This window comes from Toxotes jaculatrix, chromosome 17 (genome assembly GCF_017976425.1).
Source record: "Toxotes jaculatrix isolate fToxJac2 chromosome 17, fToxJac2.pri, whole genome shotgun sequence".
Lineage (NCBI taxonomy): Eukaryota > Metazoa > Chordata > Actinopteri > Toxotidae > Toxotes > Toxotes jaculatrix.
In genome coordinates, this window is record NC_054410.1 from 18,985,157 (window position 1) to 19,010,896 (window position 25,740).

Consider the following 25,740-nt stretch of genomic DNA (forward strand, 5'->3'; position numbering starts at 1 on the left):
CACACTTTCATGCAGTTGTGCACTTTGTATTTGCACACTCTGCATAAGTATAAAGTCACACAAATTTATTCAGTGACATTTTGTAGTTCACAGCAGGGTACCCATTAAATAATCAGTTAGTTTTTATGTTTCAAATTTCTGTCACCCCCCAGTGTGTCTCTTTGAACTATTTAAAATTATCTTCTTTACATCCAAAATGTTCTTTAACGAGTTGTTTACTATTCATACTCATCATCGTAAAATTTGGAAAATTCTGGCAACAAGGTTATTTCTGTCCAGTGTATCAAGATCATTTTGAAACAGCACAATAAAGCTGATCACTTCATCAGAAAAACAAGATGCTCGATTCAAGGGCAGACGCAGCATACCCTCACACAGACAGTTTAGAACAGGTCAGACACATATTGGCTGAATTATCATCCAAAAGTGATGTTAGAGTGTATGTTCCCAAGCTTTAACTCCACTGTGACAGGTGTTCAGGTGATGTATTTGAATGTCGCTGGAGGGGGGGCACTCTCAGGGACTGACGCTGAAAAGCCTCTTAAGGGGTTAGTGAACCAGGAGGGAACATGATATGAAGCCCATTTGTGAAAAGATGAAATGACACGGCACACCTAAAAAGGAGGCGTTAATACATCTAGATGATGCAGGGGATTTCTAGGATTTCCCCAGGTGTCTCAGCCGAGCACTTGGAGAGCGCAAGGGAACTTAACTACTGTATATTTTCATTTTACAGGAAGAGTACTTGTCGCTTTACTTTGACTGGCAGACTACCTCTGTAAATTTCAGAAGGGAAATGGGAAGTCTTTCATGTCAAAGGATTTATTCAACACATTAATAACAAATTTAATGATGCACTCCTCGAGTTGTTAATTAAATAAAATTGTTTTCAAGAGCAATTGAAGACCAATTCAAGTTGTGGTAACATGAGGTGAGTGTTCTGAATTAGAGTAATTAATGAGGTCAAAAGATGGAAATCATTAGTACTGCTAAAAGCTCACCAGCAGCTGAAATGAACCATGGAAGTGGTGTAGAGAATGTGCTATCACCTTCAGATGCACAATGTTTGATTACTGAAACGGGAGAATGAAAAATCTGTTTTCTGAGTCTCACCTTTGCTACTTGTCGCCAATAACACAAGGCGTTCATTATGAAATATCTAAAACATTGTGTAAAATTTATGCCACCAGAGAAGCAGACGCTGAATATTTTATTCTTTATTTGCCCAAAAGTGTCCTCAAGCTGATACTGATTGCGTGTACCGAAGAAAATAAACCCAAGATTCGGAAGCACTGCTGAAAATCAGCTTCTTTTTCAGTCTAATGGTTTTAACACCAAAACTGTTGCTCTGAACCAAACACCCTCTATTCTCCTGCTTAACTTAAATTTGAAGGTGGGGCTGCCTGCTTGAATTCATGCATCCACTTTACCCAAAACAGCTTTTTTTGGGTAGGGTGGGGGGGTGGGGGGGGGGGGGGGGGGGGGGGGTTTGCTCACCCACTGACTCAGTCTAATTCTCCTCCCACTCTGTTTCACAGATGGATGCTCTGAGGGACGCAGTGCCATCAACGACACTTACTTGTCCACCCCCACCTCCAAATCCCACCCCTCCCAACCACACCACTGCACACGTGCACACACTCACACACACACACACACACACTCTTTGTTCTCGTCCTCACCCATTGTCCAGTCTACCAGCACCACAAAACGCCTTCAATGACTGACGAGAGCCCAACCAAACATGTTGATGTGTATCGTAGTAGAGCGGACAGGACTCCTTTTGTCTGTGTGACAGATACTCTAATGGACTGAACTTCTACAGACCTGATGTCGTGGTCAGCAGGATCGTTTCACCTTTGAACTGCAGACAGTATACCCTTGCAACAGGAGGACTTTACCCCGCTGCTTCTCTCCTCATTTAGAGACTCTCAGCCCACACTGCCCCTCATACCTTACCCTCCACCCTCCCCTATCAAAGTAAGTGCTCTCTGTTTTGTCTGTTACTAAGGAATGCACTATAGTGTCTGATATTCAAAGCCACTGGTGGGAAATTGCTGAGGGAGCCCAAAGAGAGTTTTCCATCCCTCTATGAAATGCTCCTGTTTTTGTCCAGCCTGATGTCACAACACAGGTACAAAATTTCTCCTCCAGTAAGCGTTTTTTTTTCTCATACAACTTGTCACTAAGGTATGGACTAATGTCACATAAATAGCAGAAATTCTGCACTATCCTCTTGGACTTTGCTTGTCCACAACCTGAGAAAAAATGTGCTTACCAACCTGACACAAAGTGTTCTGGGTAATTTTGATGGGTGGTAGCTAAAAAAAAAACAAAACACAACAAGCATGAATACAGTTAATATGAAGGACAATTTAAAGAGCCATTTCAATCAGAAGCTTGAAAACTGTCCTTGGACATAAAATCATCAGTTGTGTTGAGAATTCTTCCTATTGAATCAGCAAACTGGAGGATAAAATATTAACCTTCACCAGCAAGTGATGGTGTGTGGGTGGAATCATGCAATCTCTGCCATTTTCCTGTGGCATCTATTTGTTTGCTCGGACACTTCACTGAATTTAGATATATATTGTTACACAGGAATGAGACATGAGTTGACATGATAATCATTCGTACTATTTACATTTTCACAGCCTCGGGAATACTGTTTATATGCTCAAACAGCAAGTCTTACGTGTAACAGTAACATGCGCCCCTGCTTGAAATGTTGAGAACATTTCAAGGCTTACTGCACCTCCAAAACAACTGGGATGGCATGGCAATGTAGAAACTCTGCCAACCTGCAGTGGGTACTTGCTACCGCAGGCTAGTACTTAATCTTTTCTATAATACATTACCAGTGATGTTCCTGTCATGGGTTAGTTTGAGACTGACTGCACTAAATTTCGAGGGGGCAGAGGGAAGCCATCTCTTTCATAAATAATTCTTTTGGGACCTGGAGAAAAACTGCTGAAGAAGCACTGCAGAAATATTTCAACAATAAACACACTGAAGACAGATTCATTTTGAAAATAATTTGGAAAATCTGCCTCTTGCTTGTCCACTGATCCTGCCAAGTTACTTAATTTTTTTGCCAATTCTTATTTCGTTTAAGCCAAATCTAAAGGCAGCGTTGTCCTCGATTCAATGTTGTGCTCTATGTACGGCTTTTGGGTCATTTTAAGTAAAAGCAACACAAACTGTTACCGATCCAGTTGGATCAGATCAAACTGGATCGGTAACACAAACTGTTACCGATCCAGTTTGATCTGATCCAGTTACTCTGTGGCTTAAGCCTGTGAGCTGGGACACCATCAAACAAAGCCAGCATTTAGTTTACACTCCTATGGAGGAGGTACATTTTACCAGTTCGATACAAGGTATTATCATATGCCAAAGGCCTCTGGTGTGTTGAAACAAAACATGTCACCTAGTTTTCAGTGGAAATGGGATTTCAAACTAAAAATTTGAGCAAATAATTAATAGTTGCCAAAAATACCAAGCACTTATTTTTTAAAAAAGAAAGGAAGATAGAGGAGAACACAAGTAGATGTCAAAAGCAGTATTACCCTGTTATCTTTCTTTGGTTTACTCAGTCCTTAAAACGCCTATATGTGACACTGCGAGTAAAGTTCTGGATTAAAAAGATAATGCAGGAGTTGAAGGATTCTCAGTCATGTGTTACACTAGATGTGGACATTGCTTTGCAACCTTGTCCTATCTCACTGTTAAACCTTCAACCTTTGTTTTATTTCATTCTGTCTTGATGAGACACTGTGTGATTCATTCTTTGTCCAAATGAGGCCTAACATTTACTCATACACTTATTCACATATAATAAGCACACATTATGGTGTCAGACACACACACACACACACACACACACACACACACAATGCACATAGTAAATTTAACTTTGTGTGTGTGTGTGTGTGTGTGTGTGTGAGGCAGGTGCAAGCAGAGAGCCCAGTTGAGATTACAGAGTGTTGACTCAGAATAAGCAGTGTGCAACTCTATCTGTTGCCTGTTAGTCAGGCATTTAGGCTTAGCTTGCTCCTTGCCAAGGCCCAGCTTTGGTGTCACTTTGAGCATTTCCTTGCCATCGCTTCATTTCTCTCCAAGCAAAAGCAGTGAAAATGTTCTTTTTAAGCTGCCTGCTTCTGTCCTCTATACTCTTTGGTGAATTGTATTTGGTCATGAGTAGAAATGCTCCCTTCTCTAATTTTGTCACAGATTTTCATATGCACTATATTTCTTAAGTTACAGTTTATACAGGAAGAACAGAAATTAATCAGTTGCACCCCTGATTTCTTTATCAAACCATGAGTTGCTCCATCTGTAATTTTGCAAGTGAAATCACACAAACAAGGTTCGATGTAACCTAGAAACCAGACACTGTAGCTTCTAGTGTCCTCGCTGCCTAACAAATACATAACAATACAAAACCAGGGCCACAGCCAAGATTTTAGAGGCCACAAGCCACCCAGTACACTCCGTACCTTTCTTACCAGAAACCAAAAAAAGGGTCTTTCATTTTTATTTATTTATTTATTCATTCAAGTGTTCAATCACGCTTTCTGTAGATTTCTATTAAATTCCTTTTAAAACATATAAAAATGTGTGTGTAACGTTTTGGAGTGATTAGTTCCCCCAGGTTGGAAAAACACACAAATTAAAAAAAAAAAAAAAGTTTAAATAAATAAATCCAGACTACATTCATTACCCGAGCATCTTCAATAGAAGCAACAACAACCCTATACAAAAGAGTACCGCAAGTTACACTTTATTATGTGTTAGTGTTGGGCCTGCCCATTACTCTTTACCATGCAGTTAAAAATCATCTCAGCTGTTAACTGAGGGGATCAAAGTTTTCAAAAATCATCTCTGTGTTCTGGTTCCCTCCTGTGTTAGCTGCTCTGAGCTGACAGAATGCAAGCATTTTAAAAAAACAAAAGACTGACTGTAAAAAGGTATTAAATGGTGTTTATGATAACATCTGATAACATTTTTGGCAGCAGAGATTAATGATGCCCATGTGGGTAGATTGCCATAAAATGTACTGAGCACACTGATGTTAATCAGAGCGTGGACCCTTTCCAGTTTGAACTCTGCATTAGCTTTCCTCTAGCACCACCCTCAGGACAAAATATCAACTTTATACATAAAATATCCCAAACTATTTGTCAGATTTCGCTTAAAAAGAATAGTGAAACATTTTGGGACATTCACATATTTGTTTCCTTATAGAGAGTTAGATGAAAAGATCAATACTACACTCATATTTGTACATTAATTTTGAAGCTGCAGTCAGCTGCCTGTTAGCTTAGCTTAGCATACAGACTGTTTCCGGTCTTTATGCTAAGCTAAGCTAACTGGCTGCTGGCTGTAGCTTCATAAATGTATTTCACAAAATGTGAAAATATTCCTTTAAATTTGTTCGCCAGAGGACAAACGCTAATTGTTTTGGTGACCTTTCCCTGATCTTTCTTCTGGTGCCATCATCAGGTCAAATTTACAAGTTTAGTCTGACTACTGGCTGATCTCCCAGCCTTTCTCTAAGTGGGTCACTCTGTTTCCCAGAAATCTAATAAGGATAAAAAAAAATTGAGGGGGCTTGACTTCTGATAAGGAGCTATCCAAAATCCATTGTTGTGTCTGCCTTTCCTCCTGCCTGACACCTTCACACACATATACAGACGCACACAGACAAAACAACGTGCATTTTACGTCTGATCCTAATCTGTAGCACGTTGTGTTGGTGTTACAAATGTTATACTGTCCATGTCTGAGACAGATAGTGAAGATATGAAACCCAAACTCTCACATGGAAATCCTGGACCACTGAATCAGTCTTTGTGATGACGAACAGACTCGTGACAAATCTCCAGCATTCCTTTTTTGATGATAGACTACAGGCCGGGTCAACAGCCTGAATTATGCAATGACAACTAACTCCAAACCTTATAGAGACGAGTGGTCCACAGACAAAATGAAACATGACATGACTTCATGTTACTTTTCAAAAACAACAGAGAAGTTGCCTTAACTCTTGCTTGTATAATCTCTACAGTTAAGACAATGATGCTCGCTTGTAAAGAAGACTCTCCCTTCTTTGTACAAAATGAAATATACCAGAAACAAGAACTTTGTTATCTTGCTAGTGTCAATGTATAGATGATCAGCTTTTTCTGTAACTTGTATGGACTGTCACATTTTTGCTAAGAAGAAACCCTCCTCCCAACTTTCTTGTTCCTAAACATCCAATCTGTTCAACGTTTTAACTCGTGGTGGACTGTCAATCTTTTTGTGTACATTTTATAATATTATTTATTGTTGACAAGTTTTGCATTTGCAAATAATAAAAAAAAATGAAGGTGGTTTGACCTGAGCATTCTATTCCAATGTAAATGCCTGGTGAACAGTGAAATGCTTTTTTAATTATTAAAATGGAGAAAACAGTGATATGAGGAGATGATCTTCTGTCTTTTTATTATGACGTTGTAACATGTACATAACAGGTGGCCAAAATTGCTTTGGAAAATAATCATCTTTTGTGTTGTAACAGTATTTGTTTTATCCAGTGAATTGCTCATGAAGACAAATAAATAAGAGGAACACACAACTCTGTTTCAGATGGGTCCTATCTGTTCAGTTTCATGTCTGTGTACATGTAGAAGAAACACTGTGTTAAGGGATGATAGTAAACTAAAAAAATGTTTCTTTTAGCACTGGTTATTGGGTGATTTTGACTTGATTCACCACATAATTTACAACCTGTCAGCAAGTCAGTGGAAACCTGTGAAAATCACGATTAATAAGTTGCATGTGAATTTCAGAGGCGCCACATTATTCAGACAAAATATTCCACAATAAAATCTCTTACATGAACACAGAGACAAAAGCATGAAGCACAAAGGAAATTATTCAGTAAAAAGTAATACATTTGTGCAAATTGCAGCGTTTTTGCAGATTACAGTCTTAATTATTTTATTTTATATAAAGTTAATGATGTAAAAAAATCAGTCCACGACATAATTGATAACTGAGAATCTAAGATATTTCCCATTAACAGCTGTATTTAATTACATTTAAGGAACGAAGGAATTTAAGGAATGAAAATTAACAATGAACGGTCAGCCAATTTTGAAAAAAAGTTTTAAGATGCAAACGAAAAAGCACTGCCCCTAAAAATCAAGACACAAGACCTGCCAGTCAAACACAGTCATGCTTACAGTCATGCTAAAATGTTGTAAAAAATTAATGCACAAGAAATTAGGTGTTTAAACACATTTTAGAATACTGAATCATTCATAACCAGTTAAGCTTTGGTTAAATATTGATGACCAAGACAGAGTGAGCTAGAAAAAAAAAAAAAAAAAAGCATTAAAAATGAACACAGTAATTACTACTCATTGACAATTAGCCCACCAGTGATGCTAGTAATTAAGTAATAATTTATAATTTGGTTAACATGGGGTGATAAAATGATACAAAATAACAATATTTCTGAAATAGAATAAATAAATCACCAGAAGACATGATGTGGTGACAATGGGATATTATCTGTTTTAGAAATACACAAGTGACATGACAGACAGCTTTATTTTTTGTTGATAATTTCAGCTGTTTTGATCTCATTTGTTAATTTGTTCAGTTGGAAAGGTTTCTGACAACCTGCAGATGAGGAATGAGAATTGAATGGTCTGTGGCACCATCTCATGGCTTCTGAAAGTATTGACCCACTCCTCAGCAGGGACGTAATAAGGGGAGACTGCTGGGTTTCCTCACAGGGGAGGTATAAACAATTCAGCTCTTGATATTTTACCACAGTGTATGCATATGTAGAATTCCTTATATTTTGCTCACAACTTTTACCAGACACACACAAATACATTCCAACATTTATATTAAAAAATCATCATCATTGTATTATGTTTTGAATATTATGAAGATGAATAATACATTATCAGCATTAATAATATTATTGTCTTTATAAAATACCCTCAGTAGTCTTTATAAAAAAGTCCTACATTTTCATAAATTCAGAACAAGTCAATAGTAATAATAATACACCAATAAGCCTTTTTCACAGGAGACTTTTTGACATGTCACAGTAGGACAAGCAGAGGTGTAAATAATAAAATCAATAATGGCTGAATTCCATTTAACTGCTTCAATTTTGGGGTCCTAATATTGTCCATGCTGGCTCACTGTCATGCTGTCATGGCTCACTGTGACATTAGGACAGAGCAGACCCACTGCTAATATTATTAGTAACATAGCATGCTTTCACTGGACATGTAACAGAGATCAGCACACAAAAAATGAAGAATTCAAACCCATAAATTTGAACGTGTTCAAATTTAATTTTCCTGATCTGATTGACTGATCTATTCACAAACAAATGTTGTTATAAAGATGTGTCTGTGTGAGATTTAATGAGAAATTGGAGCACAGTCAGCAGGGGTGCAGTTTGTTTCTTTCTCTTCTTGACTGTGAACTATGAGCACATGTGAATCATTCAGTTTTCAGGCCTCTATAACATGATGTCAAACTGTAGATGAGCCTCTTGTGTGTTGGTACTGTCCCCATTTATCATCCATGCATTAGTAAATGGCAACTCTTCTTGCTGTTGGCCACCGCCTCCTCAGTGGCATCAGCAGCCAAAAGATCCACAGTGTGGCACAATGAGTGGTTATATTTTCATGATCACTGACATAAACATCTTCATGTGGTCTATTTTCAATGCAGACTGCCAGAGCACACACTGTGACTCAGTGCCTCTTATGGCTTATACAACCGATGAAATAAAGGCCATACAAGATCATGGGTCAAAAATTATGCATTATAATACCATCCTTTTACTATCCACCAAAAGAGATCAAATAAAAGACGTTTATATCACATAGGAGTTATATAATCTGAACCGATGAGTCAAGATTCAGTGATCTTCACCAAGTGTCAATATGGGTTCCAGACAGTGGTTGTCTAATCTGTTGCTTTATCTGTCCCACTGTGAAGTGCTGAAACGTTAATGATGAAAACATCCTGGTTCAGTTTCTCAGGTGAAAAGATGAGATGTGAGGTAGAACTGCAGTTTCTTTAGTCCGTGTCTCCAGCAGCTCATTGCTGTGTTGTTTCGTGTGACATTTCCCAGATATCACCTTTCAAACAAACAGTACATCTGTTGCCGTACTGGGTTTTTTCTTACATTTATGTGTTTGTCTGTTCCATCACTGTGGCTGTTGCTCCACATACTAACTAACAGTACTTCCATATAAAGAAAATGTGAAAAGCATCACTTCCTGTTAGTGATACAGGATTTTTTTCTCCTTGGAAGGAGCGAGCCCACAGCAATGGTGCACTGAATAACAGATGTAAATGGATACAAGTTGAGTGACTGTTTTACACCAATAAAAGAGACAGCAGCAAAACAGATATTTCAGTAATTACACAGCAGTTCAATAAAAAATCATAATAAAGCTACGACCGTCAAGTCGCTGCAGGTGAAGGGATGCATCTGTGGTCCAACTGCTCCCTCTGTTGTGTGAAACATGATACATAATGTCTTTTGATTACACAAACTTCCACACTGACAAATATCAGGCAGACACACACACCCACAGTCTGTCAGATTTATCAGTCTCCTTTTTTCCTGTAACTGGGATCTTAAAGTTGTATCAAAGTTTCACCTAATTAATCCTAGTGAAATGAAACTGTTCATCATTTCGTCAGAGACCCCTTAAGCTGCATATTATCCTTAATATTATTATTTCTGATACCATGATTTTAACAGCTGTTAATTACAAGGAGCAGGTTAAATGTTAACTGTAATAGTTCGTCACTGTGGAGAATATGGCAGAAATGAGATGGATTTGCGTGAAATCTGATGGAAAAACTGGCCTTGGGTCTGGAAAACATGCTAAATATACTGTACTGTGGTGGTGATTTGGGATTCCTTCCATTAGGTTTAATTTTTACCTGTGAAACTTACAAAGAGAAAGACGGAAACCTTGTCTCCAAATCCCAAGGGTACAGCTGTAGAAATTAATTTTTAAAATCTAATAGTTAAAAAGTTGTGGAAGTAACAATCATGTCTCATTGACTTTTGTCCAGCTATATTTAATTTCATATGAACATTTGTATTTAGCAGCTAATTGTTTTAAAGTATAAACAGGTAAAATACAGGTACAGAGAGAAAGAGAGGTGCAGTGCAGGAGGACAGGACAGATGGCTTATGGGTAACCGAGTCCTCGGTGTGTTGATGTCAGGGGGAGGAGAAACACTTTCAGGCTCAGTGTGTGTAGGTCTGAGTGCGCGGCGAAGAATTCAGCCGCCGGAGGACTTTTCTTCGACCAATTAAAACTTCTTAATTTTTCGTGACTAAAAAAAACCGTTAACGGGGACAGACACCAGCGGGAGGACACATGCGAAAATGCGAGGAGACATTCGGGAAGAGAGTGCGTGCTTATTAAAGATTCAGCGCGGGAGAACAGACATTATCGCCCTTTCAGACCTGTGGCAGCACCGAGGATAAACTCCGACACTAACGGGCTTCAAACATCATTGAATGGGGTGAAACGAAGCGGGGTTTTCTCGAAAAGGCGAGCCCAAAGCTTTTCCAAGCAGCCAAAAAAAAAAAAAAAAAAGCCAAAGGGAAGGGGAGGAGAGGGGGGCAAAGAAAACGCCCTGCTGCCTGTTGCTGGTATCTCCAAATTCAAACTTTATCGCCGAGTTTGGGGAAAAATGCATCTTTCACTTAACGGGAGGTGATAATTCAAGTGTATACGTTGTGTTTACTAGCTCAAAGCCACATAGCTGGCTAACTGAAGGCCCGCTCACTTGGCAAGTTTTTTTTTTTTTCTTTTCTTTTTTTGGGGTGGGGGGAGCGGGGAGTCTCTCTGCTTTGGGAATATTTTCTCTTCATTGTGCACACTATTCCTGTTGGAGGCGAGTTGGGTGGGCTGCGAGCCCAAGGCTGCTCCGCTAGGCCCACGGCCATTAGCCAGGAACAAAGAGGTTTCACATGTAAACTCAAACAGTTTTGGGAAACCTGTCCGTATTTCTGCTCCGCTTTGACCGAAACGACCGAGCCGCCGCCGCCGCAGTCATGTCGCTGGGCGCCGAGAAGAGGATTGAAACCCGGCTGAAGAAGCTGGAGGACATGATCAGAGATCCCAGATCTTCCGTAAACTTGGAAAGTTTACTGGTAAGTCAAGTCAAGTGGGATACACCTCATTTATTATTAATGATGCCATGTTTTGTGTTCGCTGAAACGCTAGACACGTATGCACACACTTAGGTAACGTTATACTAATGGTATTTACATCCTTCTTCTCTTATTATTTCCTAATTATAACCTGCTGCGAGCTGTTAGCTTTGTTTATGTTCCTCAGCCACACTGTGATGTTGCATGGTATTGTTTATTATAATTATAATTATTGTTATGATGACTTTCCTCATTTTCACCAGTTATGAAACTGCACAGTTTCAATAGTGTCCTGTAATCGGATGCTTTGCTAAAATAACCAGTTTTTGTGTAGAACAGCCAGGCTGTGAGCCTGATGGTGGACACACTGTACATAGGCCTGATTAATAGTTCAGACTGGGGCTCAGACGATGCAGTGTGGGGCTCTGTGATGCGTGTCAACAGATTAGGATTAACTTGCGGAGAATGACCCACTCTGTGTTTGTGGAGACTAATATTTCCGGATAATACTCCCGCATGGAAACAGTTGGGCCCACCAGACCTGGATAGCCCCACAGCCCATTAGATCCTCACACCTAGTCTGGTTTTCCTGCACTGATAGATGATTAGGAAAATCTTCTTCACCCACTATTAAACTGTCTTTTGTACCTTAAATTGTGCATCTGCTGGACAGGATTTTGGTCAATTGGGACATGTGTGATATAATTTTTATACTTTTATTCCCAGCTAAATAAGAGCATTGATATTCCACAAAAACAAGACAGCTGACCATGCTGGAATGATCATTTGGTAAAATAAAAGATGTCTGATGCAAATTTCATCATAAAATATACATGTTTACATGTCGCACTGTTTGCAGCCTGTCATTTAACAGCAGTATGGGAACTTTGACTCAATACCCAGTGTGACAGCTCAGGAAATTGTCTTCTGTAATTCCTGACTCATACTCATTTTCATATAAAATGAGAATCATACTGATTCCAGTGAAAGGCTTTTCTGACGAGCTGGTCATAAACTTACAGGAAGTGAGCTGGTGCATTTCCTACCCTCTTTCCTGTGAACTGAAGTGGTCACAAGTTGTGAGATTCAAATCAGATTTCTTAGCGTAGTTAACCAGCAAAGTCTTATGTCCCTCTGTGTGCACTTATAAGACTGAAGTAGCTTTATTTATACAGCCCTTTATGTGTCATGGTGTAAAATTTAAAGAATTAACGAAGGACTTAAATGACTCAGGTGGAGGACCAGCCTGGTGAAGACCTTTGATTCACCACCCACATGTCTGATTTGTTCACCAGTTCAACGAATGATGTGATGACATGAAACGAAATGGCAGTAACTGTCTGATTGTCAGGCGGTGGATGCTCAAGTACTGTTACTGGATCATGAGCACTATGCAAAACCAAAACAGGTTATTTGTTTTTGAAATTTCTAGTGCTGATACAATCTGATGCCATCTCATATCAGAGGAAAGGGGAAACCATTGTCCCCTTTTGCAAATAGCAGAAGTTACAGCTTTGTTTTTGAGAATACATTTATATTATATGGCTCAATCCTTTGCAGTGGAAACAAGGCTTAAACTGTAATACTGTGACCTGTGTCTTATAAAGATGTTCAGGGGATGCACCCTTTGACAGATGTTTTTGGCAAGTTTTGTAAAGACATAAAACTGCATAAGGGCAGAGGAAAAATTCTTCCATTATACCAGTTTATATCAGTGACGCTGGACTGAAATAAGAAAGACGATCTTCTGACACTTTGGATTAACCCTTTTTCATGAAAATAAATTCTGGTGTTGGTTATGGACGTTTCTCCACAGGAAGTAACAAATCTGTCCCTTTCGGCCCCTCTCCCCTAACTGTAGTTCAGAGCCAGCACTGTGTCCCAGTACCTTCTTTAGCTGTGAAGTTACATCTGTTCTGGTGGTGGTGTTTGAATTTCTGGGCCCCTTAACTGGACCTGACAGAGGGCAAACACGCTGTCTTAAAAAGCATCACCTCACCCCTTTTAATGGGCCCCATCTAGCTTGGGGCCCCCTGTCCATCCCCTGGCCTGTTCCCCCTTCCATGCTACTTGAGGCTTTCCTGGCCTATTCCCTGTTCTCTTAGAACATTTAACAGAATACTTGCTTGAACACCGGTGGTGTTTACTTCCTGCACGCGAGCCAGAGAGATAGAGGTGTTGAGTGTTTGAGACAAAAGTTGAGTGGGAAGCATACGTGGGAGAGAACAGGCTGCAGTTTTCCATTTTTAGCAGCCTCACTGCTGTCGCTGGGATCAAGAAGTTTTGCTGCTCAGGGTGGGATTCAGACACACTCACGCTAACACGCAAGGCTTAGAAATGTCCTTTTTTGCAGGTGGAATAAGAACATGCATAGTTTAAGTGCCTTAATAATTGCTCACAGGCTCATATTTGGTAAACAATGAATCACAAATACCCTGCTATTGTGGCATAGCAACAGCAAAAAAATATATAAATAAAATTGGAAGAAGCTGCTTTGTTGACTAGTGTGTAGCCTCCTAAAGAACAACTTAGTAAGAGAAGCTCAGTAATTAATTTCAGGAGCAGTGGGCTGACTACCCTGAGGATACGGAAAGCTGACAGGGAGGAATCTGCAGCATCTATCAAGTAAACTCAGTGACCTTCCCTTTAAGAAAGTTGACCATTTTGTCATCTGTACCTAGTCCCTAATTCACCCCTGCTTACAGAATAAATGGTTTTAATGCTGCCATAACCTGTGGTTATAAAAGCTGTAAATAACTATATTACCTTTATCAGCATTTAAATGAATGTAACCTGAAGTCTCAGCAACCTTCAGTGCAAACTGCGGCGATCATTATTTGGCAGCACAGCACTGCTGACTGAAGTACGGGACTTACTTGGCAGCTCCAAGTACAAGGAGTGATTGCTGAGGGCAAGCAAAAGAAAGGGCATTTTTTTTTAGATAAAAATAAAATAAAATATGGACACTTGATTGCAAATCGCATAAGTTGCCTTTCTGCCGTCCTGAAGGAAATGACCTCATTGAGTAAATAGTTGGCAGCTATATATGGGGCTCGAAGTCCCTGCGAATGGCTGCACTTTCCCCTTTCACTTTTCAGCCTTATCTCCTTTTCTCTGGCTCTGCTTCTCTCTCGGCCTGCAGCTCTGCCCCTCCTCTCACGCTGGTTAAACACACTGCAGGTATTTTAACTGTAGCTCCAGTCCAGAGCCCTTTGAGCCAGCTGTAGACCGGGTACGGTCAGATAACTTCATGCACAGCACTTAAGTGTGAAGGATGTGAGATATGGAATATCTAAGAGTTGGTCTGATGTCTTCCAGATCTTCTGTTGGAAGCAGTCCCCTGTATCTACTCAGAGCCATTATAATACACACAAGTAATACACTTGCTTTGTTTTGCTCAGTGTTCGTTTTTCATTTCAGTCCCTTCTCTCCCCTTCCTCCTGTTTGTTTCTCATCCGTCTCCATTCATGTATTTTGTTTGTTTCTTTCTCCCTGTTTTGTCCACTCTCCTCCCACCTCATGTTAATCACTGCTGTCCTCACCGAGCAGCTTCTGTCGTCTCCATATTCTCTGTTCCTTTTCATTCCTCTTATCTTATTGCCCCCCTCCCCCCCCCCGCCCAATACTGCAGCTTCTTCCTGTCATGTGTACCTCTACACCTCTGTGTCTTATTCTGTCTTTACCCTGATCGTCAACCTGAGTGTCCACTTCGTCTCTGGAGTGCAGTTGAGTTGCTCTCAGGCAAGCAGCAGCAGTCCCGGCTTCAGTGTGCTAGCTGGATAGAAACACTGCCTTATAAGGCACTGGGGACGGTGGCCCCAGCCAATTTTTTTTTCCTGCAAAACAAGCCAGTCTCTCTGCTCCACACCTCCTCTGGTGAGACGGTCAGGGCTCTCCATGTTTTTTTTTTTTGTTTTTTTTTTAAAGAGGGGTTTGCTCCACTTCAGTGAAGAAGACCTGGCGTCTTCTGGGTGTGCAGTCTGAAAATGTCACTCTTCACTTTAGTTATGTATCGTCTGGTCTTGTTTAGTGGTCAGAAGGAGGAAACTTGATCAGGGTTTTCCCTGTTCATTAAAGCCATAGATGGCCCACCAGAGGTTTTTTTGTGTCAGGACTCTACAGATATTCCTATTCACTTACTTAAGTTGTCTCTGTACAAATTCAGTTAGAAGTGTATGTTATTAAAGTTTTGACATTTTGAGAAATACCCCCATTATAAAAGATGGTTAGATGAGAAAATTGTTTGCACTCTCATGTCATGTCCTACACTTCGAAGCAGCTGGTTAGACCTGGTTAGATAAAATCTGCTTACCAGCACACAAAGTAATACGATATATCTCGTTTGCTTAATCCAGTCAAAAACCAAGATGTAAAGATGACACGTGGTTTTATGGGGGATTAGTTGCTGGACCATGTCTTTCCCTGCAGCAGTTACTTACTGGAGTCTCAGCTGCTTGCTCGGCAGCCTCACTGTATTTACCTTTTGAAGACAAGATCTGTGCTAAACTGGCTGAAAAGTTGAGATTGTTGTTGATCTGCTGCTGTGATGCATCAGACAGCTGTTTACTGTTTACCTACAACTAAATTCTTGATTCATGATATGGTATTTTGCTTTAAAGGGTGAAAGGATTCCCGCAGCCTGATGACAAATGGAGCAAAAATCAGCAGTCCAGCACACCTCCCCACACACAGAAATAAATATACACATACTTCACAGCACCTTGATTACACATTATATAATACCTTGGACAAATAGAACAAGACATGAGCAAGTCCAAGATCCACCTCACAGGGCTGTGAGAAGGAATGCGAAAAATGAGGAAGAGCTTAAACTCCAGAAAGTAATGGGTATGTTGTATGTTCAGAAAAACAAAAATACAATACTTAAACTCAAATCATTGTTTCGAACACAAGTTTTGTGCAATTGAGTTTCCCATCTGGACTTATCATATGGTAAAACCTTAAACTGCAGCGAGTCTCATCCATTCTCATAATGCGACATTTAGACTGTAAGCAGAGCTGGAAAGGGATGTCTTGATGTGTTTATGATGGTATGTGGTTCTCATGTGAGGGGATATGTATACACCCTGAGATCTGTCTTAATCTGGTCAATCTCCTTGTCTAGACACAATGACTGTGGTTGAGAGAATGTGGCCATTCACATAGCAGAGTGTACAACAACAGTGTGATTTAAGTTCAGTTATTCAAACCTGTGAATATAAACAACCGGTCTCTAATATTCGTGCACAGCTTTTGGGGTGTAACAGTTCTGATAGAAGATTTGACTTTTGAAGAACTTTCACTTCCCACTCAGATCAAAGTGACTGGGATGTGAGCTGAGTGACGCTCAGTGCACTGCGGCTGACAGTGGTTGAATGCAAGATCCTGTTGTTGCCTTGTGCAAAGTCTTCACCCTGTTGTGTGGTTGTTATGGAGTTTTAATACCTGTGTCTTAGTGTATTTTTAGTTTGAAGTGAGGGCGTGAGTGAACAGAGCGGAGAAGAGAACAGGAGTCTCCCACGCATAACGAATAAGCCATCCATCTGGCCCCGGCATTATCATTCCATCACAACCTGCTGGTGAAACACAGCCTCCTACACATACACACACACTTTCTCCCAGACACACACACACGCATATGTGCAGGCTTGGGTACTCATGGGCACGCATTTGTATTCATTTTCACCAGCAAACGCATTATTCACTTGATCTTAGCAACACACAGGCTGCATTGTGTGCAACCAGCAGCGACGACGACAAAACAATACAACACATTACCAAACGGTTATGGATTGTCTGTGAGTTTATACAGCTTTCATTTCCCTCAACAAACCCAAACAAGAACACCTGCATTTGTGTTGCAGAGTTCAGATGAGCAGTGTTTCAGAGCTGATGCTGGCAGTTATAATTCATATGGTTTGTGTTATCCAGTGGTTCCCAACCTTTTGGCCTATGACCCCCACTTGAAATAAAGCACTGATGCAAGAATTTTGAGAGAAATCTGAAAAATATATCATAAATATAATAGTAACGTAAATTTGGTAAACAGAAACACTAAAAAAGATTTTCTCTCTGTACATTCAATCATCTTTACAAGCCTTTAGATTTATCTTGTGACCTTAGTGGAAGACTGGAACCAGCATCCCATCCTTTACACCTGATATATCACCCGAGTTTTAAAATATGGACTGTACGTGTTGGACAGCATTAAATTGCGTGGTTGGATGGCAGTTAGAAACGCCGTTAACTGTGTAGACCGCTGCCATAATTCTTCTTCCTCCTTTTATCCTGTTTTCTTTTATCTAAGTGGAACATTGTGAGCATGCAGAGAGCCGAGTTTAAGGTTAACATCCAGCAGGACCTTGTGTACATGTAGTCCTCCTCTTTATTATGTATTTTTCCTGGAACATTCCTCACGATACTTTATAATAAAGCGTGGGTGCCAAAAATGCGTAGGGCACAGGAGCATGGGACAGAAATCTGTCAAACGTAAGAGTAAGACTTACTCTTGTTATTCCCTGCGGAGACGTTAGCTGGGCTATTTGTGAGCCTCTGAGTCTGCAGGATTCCTGCTGTTGTGTCTTTCTTGGACAGTTTACGGGCCCTGCCTGGCACGGTCCCCTCACTCTGCCCGGCCCACCATTTATCCCCACAACTATTTTTAAAACGGCTGGAATTCAGTCAAAACATTCACTTTCTGCTCAATCCTTTTAAAGCCCAGAGCAGTTCTGCTTGTTTTCTGTTCCACATGCCTAGTGATGAGATGGGTATGGGCATAGGAGGAGGTTTTTTTTTTAGGGGGGAAAGACTGCAAATGGAGCATGGAGAGTTTGTGGTGTAAGAGGCTTTGAATAGTTGGGTGAATCTTTACTGTGTTTAGCTCCTTTCAGGTTAACATCATCACATTCCTGACTGATGGTGGATCCACGTGGCTTTTTATAGGGTGATAAAGAGTGGAAGCAGGCAAAGGCAGAACGACAGCGCCATAATGTCAGCAGCAGGTTGGGTAAATAAGATGGAAAAGAATAGAATGCGCTGAAACAGGGTGCTTATAAAACTCCTGCCTGCTGCTTCTCCGTAACTTCAACCGGTTTCAGCTCCTTGTATTTTGCAGGAGTTGCTAAGCAACCAGCCATAACCCACTGGTTGGATTACAATATAGCAGAGATAAAATGCTGTCTAATAGATACATAACAACTCGTGCTGATAAGCCTAACTGGACAGATACTCCTATCAGCTCAGGAAGACATTACTGTAAGCCTGTTACTGTAGCTGTACAGGGAAGTGTCCTGTATATCAAACTGTGCTATAGAAACTGACATCATGGTTTGTAATTATTTAGATCGATTGTTACAAAAAAACAAAACTTGTTGTAAGTGAAGCCAACATTACTGTGGACGAGGAAGGGAGGATCAGCGGTTGTCTGGAACAGGCCCAGAAATGTCAAATGCATTAAAGTTTAAATTGTCAGTCCAGCTTTACACCTCCCCAGGCACTCGTCAGTTATTTAATATTTATAAATAGCTGCTTTGACTTAGTAGCTGAGAAATGTCCTCCAGAGTCTTGTTGGTCTTTTTTTTTTTTTTACAGTAACGCTAATGGAAGCAAATTGGAAGAGCTGTGTGCAGCCATTTCTCTTGTGTAACTCCAATGCACTGAACAGCTTATTATGTATGACCTGCGGGATCTCTGCAAACCTGAAGTCTTAAATTTTCTGCAAATATAGTTAAATAAAGAGTTTAAAAAATAAGAAAGCAAAGGGGAGTGCCGCCTGTTTTCACAAGCAAAATGTCCTCTTCACTTAAAGGAATACTGTCATCATAGGCTACAGGTTCCTGATTCTTATGTCAGCCATAGATAGGCTACCTTCCTTTCCCGTCTCGGTCCATATAAGCCAAAACATTTGAAAGAACAGCTTGATTTGCAAATCAAACAAAACAAAAGTGTCAAAAATATCCAACATATTTCCCCTTCTTCTCTGCTGAGATATACAGAGCCACCAGCACCTCTCGCTGTCACCAGGGCAACATGTATTTATTTATTTATCCTTCCTCCACACTTGATTCATCTTGTTTAATGGAGAGATGTAGAAATGACAGAGAAAGGGATATTATATCACCATGCGGTCCAGTTGGTAGATAGGGAATGTTTGCTTGCTGCGTGCCTGTAGCAAATCCAAGTGTTGCAACACAGTGTTTACTTTGTTTTTCTCATGGCAACTGTCAAAGAGCTGCTTTTTTCTTCATGTCCAAAGTTGGAAATCTGTGAACCTGAATCTTGTGAGTTGTGTATTTTTATCGTATGAACGTTCTGGTTCAGGGCACCAACGTCCTCTGCATGCCATGCTGCTTTGTTGTTGGGACTGTATCAGCTACAAACTTAAAGTGTAACAGTGTGTTCATAATAGATTATTAATTGTTCTTTGTGAGGCACAGTGACCTTTTCCTCACAAAACACTTAACACCTCTGAAGTATTTATTGACACATGATCTCTGTTTCCTTTGAATTGTGTTGTTCGTTGTTTTCCATTCATGGAAAATGTGGACAGAAAAGTGGAGGCACCTCAGCACCTAATAGGTTTTAGCCTGCACCCTTGGGCTGCTGAGATTTGGGCCGTAAATTGCTATGAAGCTATTTATTGAACAGCAATAAATCAATTACTTAATAAATCAACACACTTTTGTTTCTCATAAAAGCACAGACCTACATGACAATGATATATTTTCAGTTTAAAATTTTTAACAACATTGGAAACTTTCATTTGAGGCCTTTTGTGTTATAAAAATGACATCTGAGCTAAAGCATCTGAACTGTGGTTGATGCACAGTGACTGGTTATCCTCCTCCTTAGACCCACAGTATAATGGATGCACTGCTGGCATCACACACACTGTGAATGGACTTGATCTCAGCTGCTTTTAAAAGTTGGAGATACAGATACACAGTTAGAGGTTCTACACAACGGCCATTCAAAATGTCATATCTAGGAACGTGTATTTCTCTCCTGTGGCTTAACACAACCACAGTGTTGCAATAAAGTAGCTGCTGACCTCAGTGAAGCTTCAGTACATCATAGACCTGCAGCGCGCATATGTTCCAGCAAATGACTGGGATTTCAGCTTTGGCTGTGTACTTTAAATATGTTGTGGTACGTCTGAGTGAACACATTTTGCATGTAATGGATGCATTGTATGCAAGATCATACGTGTAGCTGCCATGCATGTGCAAATTCTTTTTGGCTGCAGACAGTAGCAGAGAATGCTGCCTCAGAGGAAATGACTTGCACACAGGGACTGGCTTCATGACACACTGAAATTATCTGCCAGCCCTGGGGTGGGGTGGATCATTTCCTGTATTGCCGTGCTCGGAGGGAGATCCTTGTGCGTGTGTGCGTGTTTGTGTATGTGCACACGCCCTCGGCAATCCCTCTCCACCCCCCGGAGTGAGTGTTTTTTTCCCTTAAATAGTAGTTTTGGTGAGGTCAGTCCTTTAATGGGGAAGTGAGGTTGAGATGATGAAACAGAGTGTGCAGCTCGTTGTAGACGGACTGCAGCCGAGCGGAGAATGATGGAGAGAGCATGAGGAGAGGCAGATAAGACGCAGGGAGAGCAGTAGAGAAAGGGCAAAAGAGACAAAGAGTACAAAGGAAGTGAGGGGAACATGAAACATGAAAGGACTGTGGCATCCTGCCTAGCACCATAACAACGGGAGAACAACAAGTGGAAGACAAGTTACATTTGTTTGGTCCAGTTTTCAGAAAATTCCTTATTGACTGTTCAGGAATGCACAGCTGACAGGTGTTGATAGATGACTTCCTTACTGTTAATCACTGTAGCAATTAGGCGTTTGCATCTGTCTGTCTTTTGCTTATTTAATGGCTTCCCCACATTGCCCCAGGTCAGAGTATATCCATTATAAGATGACTGAGCGCTACAAGTAATCAGCTTGGGTTCAGTTAACCTAACATGCTGCTGCAGGGCTGTAGACCAGTTCCCAGCCTGTGTTCCTGTCCGTGCTGCTGCGACACACATTCTTCCTGTGAAGTATAACAATATCTGCAATAACATTTAAAAAAAAGGCATGAAACTGACTAAATGTAGTTAAAGGTTATCAGATGAGTCAGATATATAACTATATAACTGCGTAACATTAGTTAGTATATTTTTCTCTTTATCTCCAATTAGTTTGTTAAAAAAGCTGTTGGTGTTTTTCTTTTTCAATGAATTAGTTGATAAAGTAGATAAAAACTTTTCCTTTTTTTCTTCTGTGTTTTTTTTAATGTTGGTTCACATTTAATCATTACTTTTCCCATTAGAGAATTTCCTTCTCCGTCCCTGTAATAACTTTAATAATGTTTTCTTCATGTCTCTCATGCTCAATTTTGGACTTATTCCACAATTATTTATATAACATTATTTATAGTTAATATATATTTATAGTTAATATATATATGGATTTGAATTTACTGTGCTTTAAGTTACTGCTAAATCTCAAAATGGCGCCTCTTTATTACAGACTATATTTATACACATAAAGTTATGCATGACATCATCATGCATGAACATCAGCTGTCATTTAATTTCCTTTAAGCTGGTCATAAACCATAAGAAGCTATTTCTTGTGTATGTAGAAAGTGCCTAATGCCCTGAGTGTGGTAAATGTAGTTCAGGACTAGAGACTGCATACTGTGTGGAGGTGACTTCATCTCTTTTACTCCCACTGCTTCGTAAAGGTCACACAAACAGTGTGTTCATCATTTGTCAGCAGATGAATATCATCGTCAGAATCAAGGAGGCAGCTGCTGATGGAAAAATTACTCATCGTGCCCGTCTCTCTCTCTCTCTCTCTCTCTCTCTCTCTCTCTCTTTCTCTCGAAGAACAAAGCTGTCAGTTAAAACCATTTTCTTTGCATGTAGTTGTTTGTGTAATCAGTCACTCAAGCTGAACACTGAATGAAATGCTGGGGTGAAGGTGTTTGTTTAAGGTCAGACTTTCTGCCTGCAGAGATGCACAACTGTTTTTGTCCTGTTCAGTGGTGAGAAAATATACAGGAAACAAACTTCTTAGAAACGCAGTCAGTGGTATTCACCTCTCATGCAGCTCCCCACTGCCTTTAAATGGAAGGTTTTTAGTGTTTTCCAAATGGTTTTGCATTTTATAAACTGTAGTCTGGACCATCACAGACAGCGTTGTTGCTGGGGTGTAGCTGTCATCAAGAACTGAGAGGGAAGTAAGTCAGTCAGAGTTGACACATATCCTCTGTTGTCAGGCAGCATCAGATGTTCACGTGATGCAAAATCATTCATACATGATGTCCAGTATCAGACTAAATTAAGCATATCACAGTTTATGTAAATTAAAAAGAAAAAAAAATCCCACTTAAACTTAAATTTCATTCTCCTCTTTTCCTGTTCAAATGAATGCAGATGAAGGAGAACACACTTCTTGGTCAGCGTGCTTTGATTGCAACACAGGGACTTGCAGTGTAACGTAACCCAGTATGATCAGCTCACACTCTCCCGTGTAAAGAATCTGCTATAACTTGTGTTTGTTTTGTAACAGCCCAGATCCTAGCGCTGCTGTGTACTTAAAAGAAGCGATAAGAGCAGCCGATGAGTCAGTGCATCTTTAAAACGCTGTGCGACTGCACCAAGTCTGCACTGCTTTTATGCTCAGCTTCATCTGATAGAGACAACAGGCTCCTGGATTCTGGTTCCCTTCGTTAATCATCCTGATCATGATGTGACCTGCTGTAACGGCTTCAAAACACGTTGCTGCCTTTGCACCGTGTATTTCTTAGTGGATGTTGAAATATTTAACTCTGCAGTATCAGTATGATTTCATGGCACCCTCCTTCAAAGCTCTGATTTTGTGATCATGGAGCTAGTCACTATCATTCGTGGTGTTATTGAGAAACAGAAACCTGAGATGCTGCTGAGACAGCTGTCGAGGATGTTGGCGGTTTCATGCGTGTTTTGTTGGTTATGACTGACAATGAATTTTTCTTTCTGTCCTTGTAGGACTCCATGAACGCCCTGGTCTTAGACTTGGACTACCCTGCACTACGCAAGAACAAAAACATCGAAACCTTCTTAAACAGATGTGAGTGGTTTTTGTGTGCCAGTGAGAATTAAAGGGGGACAGAAGTTATTTACCTTCTGTCCTCCATTTATTATTGTGGTAAATTGATAACATTTTTGATATTGTTTATTCTATTTATACTATTGTTATTCAGATGAGAAAGTCATAGGACAAATTCGAGACCTCCAGATGAAGTCTGAAGACTTTGACCGGGTTAAGGTCATTGGTCGAGGGGCATTTGGTGAAGTCCAACTGGTGAGTATCAATCATCTGTAAAGCAGGCATCATTAATTTGGCTTTCATTTTCATCTGTCATTAAACACACATTCCTCCACAGTGCCCCTGTGGAGGAATATTTGCTATGGCTTGGTTTTTTGGAGGAGTACATATAAATGTGTTGTAATTACACTTTATAAATGATACACTGCCTCTTTTTCTAGTCAAAGCCTTTGAGAATATATGTAAGTCCTAAATGTTCATTTAGTGTACAACATTAAATTGGAAATGTGGAATCATCTGCTATGGTGGAGTTACCTTGCGACAGTTTTGTGTAACCTGCAGTTTGCCACTTGGTCAAAATGTCCCCGCTGGCTGTTCTTGGAAATTGTCCCTTGCCTTTCTGTCTCTGAATAAACGGGTACCACCACCATGCAGGTCAGGCATAAAGCCTCTCAGAAGGTTTACGCCATGAAGCTGCTGAGCAAGTTTGAGATGATCAAGCGCTCTGACTCCGCCTTTTTCTGGGAAGAGAGGGACATCATGGCCTTCTCTAACAGTCCCTGGGTTGTGCAGGTATCACTGTTCCGCTTTATTTTCTTTAGGTTTTTCAGAGTTTGATTAAAGAGTGCATTTTGATGGTTTCTTTAATCCTTGTAAATGTGAAAAAAATGTAAAATGTAATGTAAAAAAAAGTTTTGTGCAGACTGCTACAATTTATATTTTGTTGCATGTATATAATAGTTGTTAACCTGCTCCAGAAATGATCAGTCTGATCTGTGTAATGAGAGCTTGTGTGTGCTTTGTTCAGCTATGCTGTGCCTTTCAAGATGAGCACTACCTCTACATGGTGATGGAGTACATGCCAGGAGGGGACTTGGTGAACCTCACCAGCACCTATGACGTGCCAGAGAAATGGGCCAAATTCTACACAGCCGAGGTCGTGATGGCCCTGGACGCCATTCACTCCATGGGCTTCATCCACCGTGACGTCAAGCCGGACAACATGCTGCTGGACAGGCTTGGACACCTCAAGCTGGCCGACTTTGGCACGTGCATGAAGATGGACTCTGTGAGTTAAAGCCCATCCCAGAGCTGCTTGAAAACTGTATGAGATGAAGCTCAGTTGGTGAAGCATGTTGTAATGTTATGTGTAACAAATCAGTAACACGCTTGTTGGAACTTATGAATAACACGTCTGTTCGCTAAAAAAGCAGAAAACCCAGTTTAATTCAAAACCAAATACAAACCACTGCATTGTATTTCTGACTGGAATGTTAATCAGTCAGAGAGAGAGAGCATTGTTTAATATAAACTCTTATGTTTAGATTAATAGCCATCATTTGTCTTAAGATAACACTAAAATAAAACCCTGGTGTTAGAGTAAACTGCCAAAGATTCTGAGGTATATATTGATTCCTGCATTTCTTTTGCAGACCGGCATGGTGCACTGTGACACAGCAGTTGGGACTCCAGACTACATCTCTCCGGAGGTGCTGAAGTCCCAGGGAGGAGATGGTTATTATGGGAGAGAGTGCGACTGGTGGTCTGTAGGCGTCTTCATCTTTGAGATGCTTGTTGGTCAGTGAACATCTCATGAAATCAGAGGCTTTGTTCAGACTGCAGGCGAAACCGATTTGTTTCTCACATCAGATCATTAGGACAGACCGTCCGCACTGTTAGTGATCAGGTCAGATTTTTGAGTCCAGACATCACCAACCTATCTGCATAGGTTTCTATGGTAACCGTGTAGACGTAACTATGCTGGTGATGTGGCTTGTCAGTGCTGGAAACATGAGAAATGGAGATACATTATCTCAGACAGTTTATTCTGGCTTCTATACTGTCTGGCAGTGCTCTGTAGCAGCATGGATCCTTCTCAGTCTGTCACTCTGGATTTTACATCATCATTGTGTGTTGCATTGCAACTGATCCACAAGACAATTTCAGCATCTGGTCTGAGATGCATCTGTAGAAATCCGGTTGGAATCTCATTTCAAATCACCTACAAATGTGATTTGAATCCATTTTGTGAAAATTGCATTTCATGCTTTCTTTTTTCAGTCTAGACTTTCTAAAATTAATCTGGGTCCAATCTGGATATGCCAAAAAACAAACAAACAAACAAACAAACAGATTTGGGCTTGTAGTCTGAACAAGCTCATAGTGACTGTACACTGTGCAGAAATTGTTTTTAGTGTTTTTCTTTTTCTAACGTACTGTAATTGCTGTTAG

At 40.3% G+C, this 25,740-nt stretch overlaps 2 protein-coding genes across 4 annotated transcripts in view; both read left to right on the forward strand.

Moving 5' to 3' along the window:
* The window catches only part of sobpa (sine oculis binding protein homolog (Drosophila) a), a 35,506-nt gene extending 32,301 nt beyond the window's left edge, over positions 1 to 3,205 (forward strand). Inside the window, 1 exon segment of the mRNA XM_041060888.1 lies at positions 1,539 to 3,205. The gene's annotated coding sequence lies outside the window, so the exon portion shown is untranslated.
* Positions 3,206 to 10,309: 7,104 nt separating this feature from the next.
* rock2a (rho-associated, coiled-coil containing protein kinase 2a) overlaps positions 10,310 to 25,740 on the forward strand; it is a 33,396-nt gene continuing 17,965 nt past the window's right edge. For all 3 annotated transcript variants that reach the window (XM_041060214.1, XM_041060213.1, XM_041060215.1), the window contains exons 1-6: positions 10,310 to 11,209; positions 23,229 to 23,310; positions 23,444 to 23,544; positions 23,944 to 24,081; positions 24,317 to 24,577; positions 24,942 to 25,086. In XM_041060214.1, coding sequence (XP_040916148.1) covers positions 11,111 to 11,209; positions 23,229 to 23,310; positions 23,444 to 23,544; positions 23,944 to 24,081; positions 24,317 to 24,577; positions 24,942 to 25,086 — 826 coding nt within the window. In that variant the 5' untranslated portion in view covers positions 10,310 to 11,110. The remainder of the gene's footprint in view (positions 11,210 to 23,228; positions 23,311 to 23,443; positions 23,545 to 23,943; positions 24,082 to 24,316; positions 24,578 to 24,941; positions 25,087 to 25,740) is intronic.